The sequence below is a fragment of the Solanum tuberosum genome, unplaced genomic scaffold (genome assembly GCF_000226075.1).
Source record: "Solanum tuberosum cultivar DM 1-3 516 R44 unplaced genomic scaffold, SolTub_3.0 scf00089, whole genome shotgun sequence".
In the NCBI taxonomy this organism is placed as follows: Eukaryota; Viridiplantae; Streptophyta; class Magnoliopsida; order Solanales; family Solanaceae; genus Solanum; species Solanum tuberosum.
The window spans coordinates 393,279-410,032 of NW_006239012.1; the positions used below are offsets into that span (position 1 = coordinate 393,279).

Sequence of the window (16,754 nt, forward strand, 5' to 3'; positions counted from 1 at the left end):
TATTATGATTTTTTTTTTCCTTTTCAAAAAGTATATTGTACATGTTTTCATTAATAAATTGCATTACTTCATAAATAAATAAAATTACAAACTATATGTCATATTTTTGTATTCATGTGATGAAGTTGTGATTTTTATCTTTTCTGTAAGTTTATTGATAAGAATTCACGTATAATTTTATTTTATGCCTTAAAGTGAAGCCTGACGGGTTTTATTATTTTAGTTATGAAATTTTTAGTTTTGTAACAGGATGACTATTTCATATTTTGTCATTGTTGACGAGTTGGGTTCGAAAGAAAAAAAAAATATTTCCTCAAGTGATATAACTTTCAATTATAGTATCTTTCTAATTAACTATTTTGTGATACAAACTTAAAATAAAAGTTGGAGATCAACATATATACAATGCATGTTCACGAAAACTAGTATATATATATATATATATATATATATATTAGTTTTTAATAGTCTAAATATTTTAAAATTTAAAGTATTTGAAATTAATATTTTTAGATGTCATATTAACATGTGAAGAAAACAACTACATTTTTTTAGAACTATTTTTCTGTACATTAACTTTAATTTTATAAGGTACATAATATATGATGTTCTTGTTGTTAATTGTTCTCATATATGACTTCTCGATTGAATATTTACATAAATCAAAGATAATTATTTCACTTTCCATTTCTGTTTTTTCCACTAATAAATTAAAAATTAAACATAAAAAATATATTCTATATGTGAAATCATATATATAATCACTTGTTTACCTTACACCCAACAAAGATATTGCTCATATCTATATAAATGATTTTCAATTTATTCAACCATGCATGATTCGTTCAAGGGTCAATAACAACATTGTGTTATCACGTATAATAGGGGTGGTATAAGAATGTGAAAAGTTATTGGACAAAAGGTTAATATGAGGAAAGATGAAAGATAAAAAATAATTAATGTAATAACTAGAGAAAATAGTCAAATGCCCCCTTAACCTATTATCGAATTTCCAACGACACACTTATGCTTTACGGGAGTTCTATCACCCCCTAAACTATTTTAAAACGGAATAATTACACCCTTAGATGCTAACATGGCACAGAGAGTGTCCTCACTCTCTTGGAGACATGTGGAGGTCAGAAGAATTGGTAAATAATATTATAATAATAATATTTTTAATTTAACTTTTTGTTAAATATATGTTTTTTACTTTTGTCTTTAAGTTTTTTGTTTCTTTTTTTTTCTCCCTCTCTTTCTCATTACTCAACATTCACCCAAACCACCATTTCCTCCACCTTGAACCACCATCACTGCACTAACCACATTTTTTTTTATCCATTTTCTAATATATTTTTTACAATTTGCTTCACTAGTTTCTACAACTAATGCTGCAAATCATCATTAAAATCATCAAAATATCTTAAAATTATTACTTATATTACTGGAAAAATCTAATTTTCCTTAATTATCTCACTATTTTGAAAAAGAAATTCACAGAGTAAAGACCAAAAAAAAAGCAGAAGAAAAAGCAGAAGAAGAAGAAGAAGAAGAAGAAGAAGAAGAAGAAGAAGAAGAAGAAGAAGAAGAAGAAGAAGAAGAAGAAGAAGAAGAAGAAGAAGAAGAAGAAGAAGAAGAAGAAGAAGAAGAAGAAGAAGAAGAAGAAGAAGAAGAAGAAGAAGAAGAAGAAGAAGAAGAAGAAGAAGAAGAAGAAGAAGAAGAAGAAGAAGAAGAAGAAGAAGAAGAAGAAGAAGAAGGGAGAAACAAAACAAAAAATAAATAGAATTATTAAACACCTTCCATCCTAAAAATTCATTCTATTATTGATTTTTTTTAATTAATGGAGAATTCCAGTTAATTAAAATAATTATGACTATAAAATAGATTTTTTCGATCATGAATTTCATAAACCAAACTAAACATGAGTTTTGGGTATATGATCTGGGTCATCATCCAACTTTTTTTTCATTTTTATCAATCTCAAGTTAGTTCAAAATATCAACATCATTAATCTACCTTCTCACATATTTTGGGTCAGTAACATACATCAATCATCAGATCTTATCTTCAATATCTATTGTTGTTTGGTGAAGATCAAGAATTTAACCATCAACAATTCGTAAATAAAATATTACAAAATAGAAAAAAATAGTAAATAATATCCTTTTTATTTTGGATTACTTAGCATCGTGTCAAGAAAAAAAATAGACAACTAATATGGAACAGAAGGAATAGTGTTTAGTTAAATTTATAACCACTCTTAACAGAGGCGTATCCAGGATCTCAAGAACATGGGGGCATCATTATTTTCAAAATAGACAATTAATTCAATTATATAAATTTTACGGTGAGAACAAGTTGACGAGCAAGTAGGTAGTAGCAATCTTTATATAGTAATATATTAGCAAAAAACATCATTCACTTACAATTGTCCTCGACGAGTTTTCATATTTTGAAAACGGCCAATAATGACATCATTACTTACATTTTTAAATATACTACACTCTATATAGCAAACTAAACAACCATTCAAAAGATCTTCATCCATCCTATTACGCAAATCATTCTTTATGTACTTCATTGATGAGAATGCTCTTTCCACGCTTGTGGTAGCAACATGAATAAGCAAAGTTAGCTTCACAAGTAGATACACAAGTGACCAAGTTTGATCTAGTTTTGTCTCTATCATCACTTTTGCAAGATCCTTGATTCCCTTCAAGTTGAGAAACTTGCTATCACACTTTTGAGCATAGACAATAAAATCATCAAGTTGAAAATTGAGTTCCCGAAGCTCTTTATCACCAAACTCACTTGGGTAGTACTCGGCTAGTTTCATTATCCTATCCTTGTGAAAATTAGCAAATGAATCAACCGGACTCAAACTAGCCATACCGAGGAGCAAGTCACTAGTCACCACATCAAAACGATTATTGAGTTCTTGAAGTGCCAAATCAATGACGGCATAAAATACTTCCACACGAAAGTGATGCAAATATGAAATATTGGACCTCTTACGCTTCGACTTCCCATTAGAGTAGTCTTCATTCATTTTGGGAATTGAAATTCCATGTTTACCACAAAATAAGCTAACCTCATCCATCATAGAGTCCCATTCATCCTCTCTCATCATTTGCAATCGTTTCTTTGAAAGGTCAAGCAATCCCATAGCATTAACGATATCTTGATCTTTCTTTTGTAAAACTTTATTCAACTCATTCGTCAATAGCAACACCTTAAACATCAAGTGCAACATAAAGACAAATTCAAATTCATGAATCTTGCTCAAAAGATTTTCCGCCGTAAATCTATCAAGATGATATGGACAATCACGTTTCATATCCTTAAGCACATTAACAATTGAAGAAAAAAGAATCAGGAAATTGTCCAAGGTTTTAAAATGAGACCCCCAACGAGTATCACCCGGTCGTTGGAGGCCACGTTCTTGATTCAAACCTTGCCCTGTATGAACTTCTCCAAATTTAAGCAACTCTTCCAACTTATCTTCTTGATGTTGTCGAAGTGAATCTCTGCGTTTAAATGAAGCTCCAATAGTATTCAAAATATTAGTGAGAACATAAAAAAAATTATCCACATCCGAATTCTTTTTGGAAAGACCTACAAGTGCCAATTGCAATTGGTGAGCAAAACAGTGAATAGAATATGCAGATGACGTATCTTGTAAAATCAAAGACTTGAGACCATTTATTTCCCCTTGCATATTACTAGCCCCATCATAACCTTGACCACGTATTTTGGATGTACATAATGAGTGATCCAAAAGCAAAGAATAAATTGCCTTTTTTAATGATTGAGAAGATGTATCATTTACGTGGACAATACCCAAGAATCGCTCTATCACCATTCCACTTTTGTTGACATATCTCAAAATTAGAGCCATTTGCTCCTTATGAGAAACATCCTTTGATTCATCAACTAATATTCCAAAATAATCACCGTCCAAGTCTTCAATGATAGCCTTAGTTATTTCTTTAGCACAAGCCTCCACAATATCTTTTTGAATTGTCGGACAAATCATCATATCATTTTGTGGAGCATTACCTAATATTACTCTTCCCACATCAAAACTTCTATCCCCATACCATTTCAAAAGTTCAAGAAAAGCACCCTTATATTCGGAACCTTCACTTTCATCATGTCCACGAAATGGAAATCCCGATGTCAAGAGAAATCTTGCTACATCAATTGAGGCATTTAAACGCATCCGATAATCACTTCTTGCCTTTTCACTTTGCTTGTCAAAAGAAGATTGGATCAATTGTCGGTGGTTTTTCAAATCTTGCATCCTATTGAAACATTTATGATGGATACTATTTACCTTACCAACATGTTTTTTGAATCTTTCTAAAGCTTTGTTCCAACACCTAAAACCATCTCTTGTAAATGAATCTCCGGCATTTCCACGACTTTCAAGTTCATTCTTGAACAAAAAACAACACAAACAAAATGTTGTGTCTGCTTTAATGCTATATTCCAACCATTGAGATCTTCTCTTAAACCAAGTTGGTCGAAATTGACGCATTTTATCTCCAAACTTAGTTTTAGGGAAGATATGATCAACAGGTTGACATGGCTTTTTTTTAATGTACCGCATCTCGAATATTAGGACCATAAGATGAAATAGGCATTCGATCTTTGGGATCTGCTTCCAGAGATTTAAAATCAAGTATATTATCCATATTTGAAAGTGGAAAAGAATTTGTATGTCTTTGAACTTCCGGAGCAACTTGTGAACTCACAAATGGTTGATTAGAGCTAGAACTTGGTTGGCCATCTTTTGGCTTTGGTAACTTGATGAGAAACTTATCCATTTATGATTTGATGAATTGATTGTAAGAATTATTTTACCTACAAAATTAAATATTCACACTTCTATTCAATCTTATAAAAACAAAATAATTTTTAAAAAATATTAGCACAAATAACAAGTTTACTAATAAAAGAATCACAATTATTAGATAACTATTAGAAATCAAGAAATTCTTATAAATTTAAATATTCAAGCAATCAAATAATGGAACCACTTCATAAATCAAGAAAAACATATAAAACAAATGAAGTACATTAATAAATAATATATTTTTTTAGATAACATACCTTGTTACTTGTTCTCAAATCTCACTTCTACTTCACCATGAACAACAAAGTGGAAATGTGGAATGAAGCCAAAAGAAGAACAATATGATGTCTTTACTCCTTTTTACCTTTTAGTTTAGGGCTTAAAAATTGCCAATAACAAAAAATAAAAATAATAATTGAATATCAATATCACTTCCTATGTGTATTAATTATATTCAAATAAACAATTGATTTATCTATCTATATTCAAGAATAATTCATATTGCATATTTGATAAAATATGATATTATTTAATGATTTGTAAATTGATTATACATATTTTTTGTATAAAAAAAGTACAATTACATCAAATTAATTAGACATAACTTCTATTTTTTTTTATAACTTCTATTTATTTTAAAATTTATACTTAAAAACTTCCAAATTAAGATCTTGTAAAATTGAATTGATAGAAAGATTGACATCTCTAATTAAGCTAGCTCGATAAATGCAATGTTCGATAGAAGAGGTCTGAGTCGTATAAAATGAATTCTCAACATAAGATGAAGCACCTCAAGACTTACGTTTCACCTTGTATTAGATAAAACATATCACCACAATTGTACTCACATAGCTGTATCATTTTTTCATGACAAATAATTTTAACTATTAAGTTAATTATTGCAACAATTTTTTGCTACTCAAAACATAATATTTATTAAGTTATTATATTATATTTTAAATTACTTCCTATGTATAAAAGATTACTATTGCTTCAACAAGTTTTAACATGATCGTGAAAAATACTTATAATTAACTATAAAATTGTATTATAGCAAAAAATCTATGATTATATTTTTAATATGCCACAACCTTTTATAACTTGAAAAAAAACATTTAGCTACAATTTTTTCTTCAAATAAGTTACTGTGGCTGAAAGGTTATTATTACTATGATAAATTCAAACTTGTGGCAAAAAATAATTATCAGCTATGAATTTTTATTATAGAAGAAAAATCCTTATGTCTATTTCGTTTAATTATTGCCATAATAATTTTATAACTTAAAGCTAAATTATTTGTTTTGCTACAAATATTTCTTCAAATAAGTTAGTGTGGCTAAAATGTTATTATTACTACGGTAAATTAAAATTCGTGGCAAAAAATAGTAATTAGTTACGAAATTTTACTATAGCAAAACTCTATGGCTATACCATTTAACTATTGCCACATCTTTTTATAACTTGAAGCTAAATTATTTATTTTGCCACAATATTTTGTTTCAAATAACTTATTATGGCTAAAGAGTTGCTATTTCTACAATTATTTTTATTGGGTAGCAAAAAAGTTATAATTAGCTACAGAATTTTATTGTAGCAATAAAATTGTAGCTATTTAGATAATTATTGTCATGATTGTTAGCGATTATAGCAAATACAAGGATTTAGCTTTGTAAACTTAATATTCGTGGCTAAGTCATTTGATGAATTTTTAAATAGCCACGAAATTTAAATTTTTATGGCTATTACTAGGTAATAGCTACGATTTTCAAATTCGTAGCTTAGATTTCGTAGCAATAAGTATATTTTCTTGTAGTGAGACCAAGAAATAACATAATAAAAAAATTCAAAAAAAGAAAAGAGATGAGTAATCAAGCTTGTCAAGGTGCCTGAAGGATGCTATAAAGTGATGAAAAAATGATAATAAAAATAGCTTCAAATCTTTTTCATGGGTGAGTGATTTGGAAGAAGGGAATGAAAACAAAAGAGAAAAGAAGCAGAAGAAGAAGAAGGAGGAGGAATAAAAAGAATATACATATTTTTGTAATTAATGAAAACAGGGATAAAGAGAAAAAAATAAATATAAATAATAAAAAGTAATAGCTTGAGCGAGTGTGCATCACTACATGTAGAGAATGTGGCTGTCTAGTTTTAGGGTGGTATATATTTTGTTTTTAAAAAGTTTAGGGGGGTAATAGGACCCCCGCAAAGTATAAGTGTGTAGTTGAGAATTCGATAATAGGTTAGGGGGGCATTTGACTATTTTCTCTAATAACTAACATAATTCATAATGCTATAACTAAGGAGTTTAAAAGGGTGTGAATAACATTCACAATAATTAGTAATAACTAAAAGGGCCATAACAAAAAATTAAAGTGCAATAGCTCAATTTCTTATTAATTCTGCAATTACTTAAATAAATATGGCTTCTAATTATTTCACTATTTCTTTAGATAGTTAATTAGATTTTAATTTAGTGTAGGGGCAAAATGGTAATACAACTTTGAACTTTAAAGCTTCCTGTGCATTGCACATTTATTACATATTATTTAATATAAAATTTATTTTGGAAATAATAAATTTTAAATGATTCACATATTTTCCTATTTGCTATGAGTTTTTTTTATATATAAAAATAATAAAAAAGAAGAAGAAATCAGAACATTTAAAAATAATATATTTTGAAGTTAGAAAAAGATGATACTTTCGTGATATATAATACTTTATATATATATATATATATGATAAATATATTTATCTCATAAAAATTAATAATTAACTAAAAATATAAATTTAACTAATACACCCTTCAACCAAACGTCATTATAAATCATATGAATTTTTCTTCGACTAAAATACATAAATATTTTATTTAAAAATAAATAAATAAGTAAAATGAAAGGGAAATGTTTATATAGTAGTAACTATTTTGAAGCCAATTTTTTGACTATCTCAATCATATAAATAACATTGTAAGTAAAGTCATTCATGGTTCAATAACTTTTGAGAAAGATATTCAAAAGCATATATAGGCATCCGATGAGAAATTGTTAAGAAAATCGAATAAATTTAGACTACTTCATGTTAGCTTCATATAGTGTAACATTACATACTACCGTATATATTAAGAAAAAAATAAAAATGATTATTATGTTACCAAAAAATATTCCCTCAAGTATTCGAGGTTCTTGAATATATCCTCTTAGGATAGAATGATTTACTTCATCAGAATAGTGGTACCTCAAATTCCACTGATCTTCAAACTCACTCAACTATGATAAATCACACGAAAAATATTATAGTGTAAGAGAAGAAGAGTATAAAATTTGTGTGGTTGAAAAGTGAGAGGAAATCCCTCTATTTATATAGCCAACAAAGGATAGTATGAACATGTGCGTAATGTGCCTTATTTGAAAAGTCATGACCCATCAGAAAAGTGACAACCCTTTGGAAAAGTCACAACTTATCGGAAAAGTCACAACTCTTTGGAAAATCACAATCCTCTGTAGAAGTCACAACTTATCGGAAAAGTCATAACCTTTTGGAAAAATCACAACTCATCAAAAAAGCCACAACTCATCAGAAAAGTTACAACCTTTCGAAAAATGCACAACTCATAAAAAAGTCACAACCTTTCAAGGGAACATATGTTGTTCAAATAGATATAGATAGGTGTTTTAAGTAGGGGCATTATAGTAATTTAATTAGGGAGTTCATATTTTTAAGGTAGTATAAAAGTATATATCTAAATATAGATACATATTTAAAGAATTTGATCTGCCTTCTCATTACTGGAAAGAAGATGAGTTTAGTCTCTACTCATAAAATCTCTCCTAAAAAATATTTCGAGAATATTATATTCCTATAACATATCATACAATATCTAATAGAATATCACATCTCTCACAAATATAGATACACAATATAAAGTTACTATATTTACACAGATCTTTAGTTAATACCCTCCCTCAAGTTGGTGGATGAAGATTTTGAATGCCCAACTTGCTAAGAAGGTAGTCAAACTGATGATTTCCAAATGCTTTTGTAAAAATATCAGCCAGTTGCACTTTAGAGGAAACATATGTTGGATTAATGTTGCCCTTCATTACCTCGTCTCAAAGACAATGATGATCTTTTTCAATATGCTTCATCCTTTCATGAAATACTGGATTCTTTGCTATATGCAGAGCTGACTGACTATCACAATATAGTCTTATTGGAGTAAGATGTGCCACCCCTAGACTGAACAAAGTTCCCTTTATCCACTTCAATTCACAAGCAATGGTGGCCATAGATTTGTATTCGGCTTCTGCAGATGACCTGGACACTATATGTTGCTTCTTAGTCTTTCAAGATATTGGTGAATTGCTTAAGAGAACAAAGCACCCAATGAGAGTTCGTCGAGTTAAAGGGAAACCTACCCAATCAGAATCACACCATCCATAGAGCTTCAAATCACAGACACTATGTAATAAAATACCTTATCAAAATTTTCCTTTCAAAAATTGAACGACTCGTACCACAACTTCCCAGTGTTGTTTTTGTGGGCACTACATAAATTGAGATAGTACATGAACACAATAGGACAAATCTGTTCTAGTGAAGCATAAATATATGAGATGACCTATCAATTGATGATACCTATTTGTATGAGTGGACGTCCTTCGACTAGTGCTAACTTCTGGTTTGATTACATATGAATATTTGCAGATTTGGCTCCTAGTAATCCAACTTCAGAATAATATCCAAAGCATACTTACGTTGAAATAGGAAAATTCCTTCTGAATTTTTTGCAACTTTGATACCCAAAAAATATTTCAGAGCACCTAAATCTTTCATGTGAAAACAATCACTCACGTAACTTTTGAATTTTTGGATGGCACTATGATTATTTTCATAAATTATCAAGTCATCCACATACATAAGAACATTAAGCTGAACACCATTCTTCGGTAGAGTGAACAATGAGTAGTTATGATTGCATGAAACCATACTCTTTCAAGAAAGTTGATAACTTTGCAAACCAACATCTTGGGGCCTGCTTCATCCATATAATGATTTTCACAGTCTACAAATCATATTAAAATGTTGTACTTTGAAGCTTGGAGGCATTTTTATGTACAATTCTTCTTGGAGATATCCATATAGAAAAGCGTTATGAACATCCATTTGATGCAACTCCCATTGCTTTCCTGTAGCTACAACTAAAAATGTACGCACTATAACTATATTGGTAACTGGAGCAAATGTTTCATTATAGTCAGTTCCCTCTTTTTGATTGTTTCCAAATATCACTAGTCGTGCTTTGTGTCACTCCACATTAGAATGATATTTTATTTTATTTTATAAATCCACCTGCACCTGAGTGCTTTCTTTCCAAGTAGTAATTTTTTAATTACCCATGTCTTATTCTTTTCAAGAGCCTCAATTCAAATCTGCATTTCTTGTGTAACGACCTATTTCCGTCGTTATGGAAAAGTCAATGGGGAAGGAATTTGGGCCAGAAAACTTCTTAGTAGTAACTTAGAAATTTCCCACCAAGGCTAGGCTTGGACGAAATCTAAGTCAGGTGAGGTCTAGGGTAATCCAGTAATGGATATAGGATTTAATTATGAGTTTGATTATGTGAGTGGATAGCCAAGACGTTAAGGAGCATGTACGACTTTATGGTATCAAATTCGGGTGAGTATAACTCCTGAAACTGATCTTGACGTGAAATGGTAGTTTTAGAACGTCAAGGTTTGAAGGCGTGTTGCGAAATGGAAGCTTGAAACTCAAATTTTGAGTTTCTATCTCCGTGCAAGCTGCTGGGGCGGGATTAATCCCGCTAGTGCGGGGAAGTTGTGGCGGGATGGGATGGCGTGCCAGTCTCGACTTAAGCCGGAAAAAAAACCCCCAAAAATGTTATTTTCTGCAAAACCTCGTGCTTAAGAGCTAAGGAATGGCATAGGGAAGTTTCTCATAAAATTTCCACAAATTCTCGCGCCAAAGGTAAGTTAATTACTCCCCTAATCCGTATTTCGATTCTTAGAACTTAGAATCCTTGTTAATTATCGTTATGTGAGGGTTTTGGCTTGAAGTTAATCGTGGGAAAAGCCCTAGTTGAGCATTAAGATCATGGATTTGGCCTTGGGTTGATATTTTGTTATAATCCGAGTAAATTTGGCCTTGTTTATTGATCCTCGCATTAATTAATTATTTTAGACCAAGAACAAGGTGAAAGATTCCAAAAAGGGAAGGCCCAAGTGTCTTAGGAGTGTTCAGGCTTGGTTTCGAGGTAGGTGATGGTTCGACTACCCGTTGTGTTATATATGCTTGTTAATTGCTCCAATTTATGCATGCATGTATGTGGATAGGGAAACATGAATCAAATCTAATAAAATGATTAAGTATGAACAATTACATGCCATGAACCTGTTACTTGACTGTGTGACTATGTGCACTGTTCATTATGGGTGTGATTCTGGCTATGGTTGTGCTGACTGAACCGGATGTCATGTTCCGACACATATATTGGACCAAGTGTCACATTTCGACACGTATATATTGGATCGGGTGTCACGTTCTGACACACTAACAGTTTGGATATGGGTTCCATTGAGAGGACCATTGTAACTGTCATAGCTACTTGTTATTGATACTATGGAATTGCACATTGCTTTAAAAATGATAATTGAATTATGCATCTTGTATATGTGTGTTTACTGTGTTGTAATTACTTGCTTATATTTCACTTACTGGAGTAGCCGCGTGATCCTACCAGTACTCCATTATTTTTTTTAAAAATTTTTAACGACTCTTGTGGGGGTCAGGGGCTGAGCACACCCCCAGGCCTTATCATAGATAAACAAGGCAAAATACAGAGAGGGGGGCACAGACCTTTCCTCCATCCTATGGTGGTTCAAGAGTTGGTAGCCTACTAAGGTTCTCCAACTCTTCCCCATACTAGAAATGAAGCATATCATCTAAGCACCTATGTGAGAGGACTCCTCTCGATATAGAGAATCTAGGAAAGCATAAATGATGGAGACTCTCCCTTTACAAGAAAAAGAAAATCTCTTCATAAAAGCTATAACTTAAAAAGAGATAGCCTATGTGAAGATGACTGATAGATCACCAAAAGGACCATTTGTAGTTCAAGCTCCTTCATAGGTCCACCATGCTGTTGAGTAACTCAAGGGGGTTTCTTAATTCTTTTCATTTTCTTTCTTCTGAACTTGCCATGCCTGCCTTGTCCTGCTGAAGATAAGCTGCTGCCTCTTTTGGAATTTGCTGGCTGGTGAAGTATAGTTAGGGACTTGATGGCTGTGTTTGGAGAGTGAATCTGCCACAAAGTTGGCTTCCCTGAGTGTGTGAATGCATTTGAAATGTGAGAAGTGAGTGGTAAGGGTGTGAAGCTGCTGCATTTGTGATGAGATGTTCCAAGGAGGGGCTGATTTGTTCAAAAGCCAATCTACTAGCATTTGTGAGTCAACTTCCAGTACCACTTTTTGATAATTCAACTGAACACACCATGATAAGCCAAATACAGCTGCCTCCACTTCTGCTTGATTGTTGGTGCCATGCCCCAAAGGAACATAATAAGCAAATATTAAGTCTCCATTGGAGTTTCTGAGAATACCTCCTGCTCCTATGCTGCCCGGATTATCCAATGCACTTCCATTTGCGTTGAGTTTAAACAATACATTTGGTGGTTTCATCCATTGGACAAGAGTGACCTTTGTTTCAGTACACCATTGTTTCGTGTATTGATATTGCACTTGCTCTTTATTTGTTGAGTACAGGGCATCTTCAGGCGGCTACCGATATACCATAGTTAAGAGATCATTGACCAAGACCGATTCGAGGATGAGCCAGTTCTTCCAGGCTGCCATGGATCCACCATTAGTTTAGTGCATTCTTTTCGGACCCAGACTATATATTAGACTTTTACTTATGTTTAGTTGTCGGGGTTACACCCCCTTTTTCTTAGACTTGTTGATTAGTAGAGTTTTGGTACAATGACTTTCAGGTCTAGGGGTTGAATTTCCGTGAGGTTTATGCTTGGTTGTTTTTGTTAAACCTTCTGAGTTTATGGGAACTCAGTACTTAATTCATCATTTAAATCTGCTTCCGTATCTTTTAATGATTTAGTTTCTTTAAGTTGCTTAGCCGGGTTGTGGTAGTGGTTCTCCCACCGGAGGGTTAGTATGGGTGTCAATCACGGCGGTATGGGTTGTGATAAGGTTGGTATCAGAGCCCTAGGTTCGTTGATCTCATTGTACTAAAACCTGTCTAGTAGAGTCTTGCGGAACGGTATGGAGACATCTAAACTTTTCTTCGAGAGGCTACAAGACTTTAGTAAATCTCTCTGTCTTATTCTCCTTTCGTGCTATGACTTAATTCCAATTGGTATCTGGTGATCCAAATTGATGTATAATCTCCTTCCCTCTTCTATTCGCAGATGGTTAACACGTGATACAATGGCGTCAGGCCCGTAGCTCTCATCAATGAGCCAATAGAGGAGCACACAACAAGAGGTCGTGGTCGAGGCAAGGGTAGAGGAAGAGGAAAGGGAAGAGTCTGAGGAAGGGTAGAACCTGCCAGGGGTGAAGCCCCAGTTGAGAATGTTCCCAGGGATAAGGCCCCTCCTGCACCCCAAGAAGAGGTGGAAGAGAATGTGGAGATCGAAGTTGAGGAGGATGTTGTGTAGAAATCTCACGTCTAGGATTAGATAAATCAAGGATTGTACTGATGAAAATAATGTTGAGTTACAATCTCCTTATATAGGAGAGAATTGTAGAGTCCTAAGTTAACTATACATAAAGTCCTACTACAATACCTATTACTACTACTACTATAATAATAATAATAATAATAATAATAATAATAATAATAATAATAATAATAATAATAATAATAATAATAATAATAATAATAATAATAATAATAATAATAATAATAATAATAATAATAATAATAATAATAATAATAATAATAATAATAATAATAATAATAATAATAATAATAATAATAATAATAATAATAATAATAATAATAATAATATAATAATAAATGCAATTATAAATAATCTAATCCTAGTCGTACTATAATCGTAGTCGTAATCTAATCGTAATTGTAATCTAATCCTAATTGTAATATAATCCTAATTGATATAAGTAGTCTAATCCTAGTGTGACTCTAACTCTACAACAGTGTTGTAAACACGTCAGTCAGCTTCGTTGGACATGTTCCTTTGACATGTTCAATCATCAACTTCCTTCTTCTTTAACATGTCGGTCAGCTTCGTTGGACCTGTTCCTTTGACATGTTCCAATCGTCAGCTTCCTTCTTCTTCAATATGTTGGACCAGAGGAGGATGCACAGGCTGAGACTACAGGTCTTCCTCTCTTAGACCCAGTGATAGCGCAACAGATCATGACTTTTCTGAGTGGTTTGGTCGGCTCTGGAGTCCTTCCCACAGTGCAAGCTGCTCAACCTCCAGTCAACCACCCCATTGCTGCTTCTGTTCCCAAGGTGGATAGAGCATTAGGCACTGATGCCTTCTTCCGTCCCCTATTGGGTCCCAAAGTCATCATCTCAAATATTTATCTCTAGAACTTGAAGAAGAAGAAAGAGTTGGAGCTAGGATCAAGGTCATGTCTCCATTCCTCAAGCATTTGTGGGCTTTGTAATCAAGGTATGATGGATTTTCATCCATGGATTCCTTCCATCCATGGAGTCCTTAAGTTTTCCCCAATTGAGAAGATGAAATCCCTAATTTGAGTTAGGGTTTCTTCCAATGTTGTGGGTATTGATGAATGTTGATCCAACTGAGTGGATTATGATTGTTTATGATTGAATTAATAGAAATACATGTTTTTAGGATGAATTTATATGTACCCATCCCTAACCCATGTCTACAAGGATGAAATTGATGTAAATGGGTTTTATACCATGAAATGAGAATTTGTGAGTTTAGATGTATTCAATCTAGGATTGATAAGATACATTAGAATTGAAGCTTATACGATGAATCACGATTAGATTGCTTTGAGATTGAAGCTCATGAGATGATTATGATATTTAATTGCTTGAGATTAAGCTTATAGAATGACTATGAGATATAGGCCTTTGAGAGTAAAGCTTATGTTGTCAATTATTGACTATTGATGTAATTGTTATGGAAGGAATAGTTCCCACATGAATTGCTTATGTTATGAGTGTGAAATGATTTTTCACATTGAATGATTCTAGGTTGAAATGATTGCTCACCTAAAATGAATCTAATGCTAATTACTAAGATATTGATGAGGCTAGAGGCGATTACCCACGACCTCCAAATTAAATGGATATGAGGCGATTACCCATATTCCTTGAAGTAGGATAAAGAGGCGATTACGTTTATTCCTTAAAGTTCAACAAGAGGTGACTCCCCATGTTCTTATGATATGATTGGACAAGAGGTCAGTACCCATGATCCTTATAGAATGACAAGAGGCGAATATCCATGTCACATGATGTTGGACAAGAGGTGAATATCTATGATCCATATGTTAAGGTGGACTAGATTTTAGTACCCATGATCCATATAAGGACTAGAGGTGACTACCCATGTTCCTTTGTAGTAAGGCAAAGAGGCGATTCACCATGTCTATAAAATATAAGTTAGATTATGATATTATGATATTATGTATGATGAGCTTGGATTGTTGCTTAAGTTGCCTTCCATGATATGCGTGACTAGAGGTGGATTACCCAAGCCTTGACTGAGGATAAGTTGAGGTTACTTCAAGAAGTTTTCCTCCTATGTCATGATGATTTATGTGCATTGATTATGCTTATGACTTATGTTGTTATCTCTTATGCTTATGTTGATGTTTATGTTAGCTATCATATTCAGTACATGTTTGTACTAACACATAATCTTTCCTACTTTTCTTATCCAAATGTAGGGTCCGGCGATAACGATTCTCATCCCCGTGGCTAGGATCTTAGTAGAGAAAGACTTGAAATTGGTGAGTCCTCATAGCATTCGAGAATATGGCCACCATTTCTCTTATGTCCTTTCATTTCCTGTTTTGAACATTATTGTTTGGGATGTGTCCCAAATATATTCATGTTGTAGATGGTTTGAGACAAAGTGTATTAGACTTCCGCTTCGTTTACAAAAGACTTTGATATTGTTGAAAAAGTTTTAAATTTCTGCTCATTTCTATTATCTTATGTAATGAAAGCTAAGTGGCTTATATGAGGCCTCTTAGGGTCTTGTATGTCATGTTACGTCTAGGGGTACCCCTGGGCCATGACAGCCACCAATTTCATGTCAATCCAATTTCTGAGTAAAAAGTTATGACCATTTTAGTAACCTAATACAGTGTTGTTACGAATTAGCTGACGGGAAAACATTAAAAAGGGTCGTTTTTGTTTTTATACCTCTAAGAAAAACTCTAAACGAATTTCTTGACTAGTATAAGGCTAAAAAAATTTCAAATTTTCATCTTTTAATCCATCATTCTCTTCTCTCTCAAACCCTAGGGCAAAACCCTAAGGAAAAATCAAAGTAGAAGACTCTATTCAAGATTCTTTCAATCTTTTTTCAAGATTCTTTCAAAATTTTTTCAAGATTCTTTCAATCTTTTTCAAGATTCTTCTTCAAGGTAAGTTTTTCTCCAAGAATTGAATTCTTCCCAACTCAAATTCCTCCATATAATTATGGATCACTACGAAAATCATAATTCTTGGCCATAGAGATTTCAAGAAACTAATTCAAGAATCTAAAAGAAAGGTTTTCTAGATCGTTTACTTTCAAGCTAGGGTTTCAAGGCTTCTACTCATGTTTTTTTTCAAGATTCTTCAAGAACCTTGTTCTTCCAAGTATGTAAGGCTATCATAGTGTTGGACTAGTTCTTCCTCACGC

At 32.4% G+C, this 16,754-nt stretch overlaps 2 protein-coding genes across 2 annotated transcripts; both read right to left on the reverse strand.

Moving 5' to 3' along the window:
* Positions 1-1,266: 1,266 nt before the first annotated feature.
* LOC107060534 (zinc finger MYM-type protein 1-like) lies at positions 1,267-4,540 on the reverse strand. The gene is made up of 2 exons (XM_015308534.1): positions 2,527-4,540; positions 1,267-1,391 (listed from the first exon to the last, which is right to left on the reverse strand). The coding sequence occupies exons 1-2, from the start codon at positions 4,538-4,540 to the stop codon at positions 1,267-1,269; spliced, it is 2,139 nt and encodes a 712-aa protein (XP_015164020.1).
* Positions 4,541-12,042: 7,502 nt separating this feature from the next.
* LOC107060535 (uncharacterized) lies at positions 12,043-12,555 on the reverse strand. Its single transcript, XM_015308535.1, has one exon. The coding sequence runs from the start codon at positions 12,553-12,555 to the stop codon at positions 12,043-12,045; it is 513 nt and encodes a 170-aa protein (XP_015164021.1).
* Between the last annotated feature and the right edge of the window lie 4,199 nt (positions 12,556-16,754).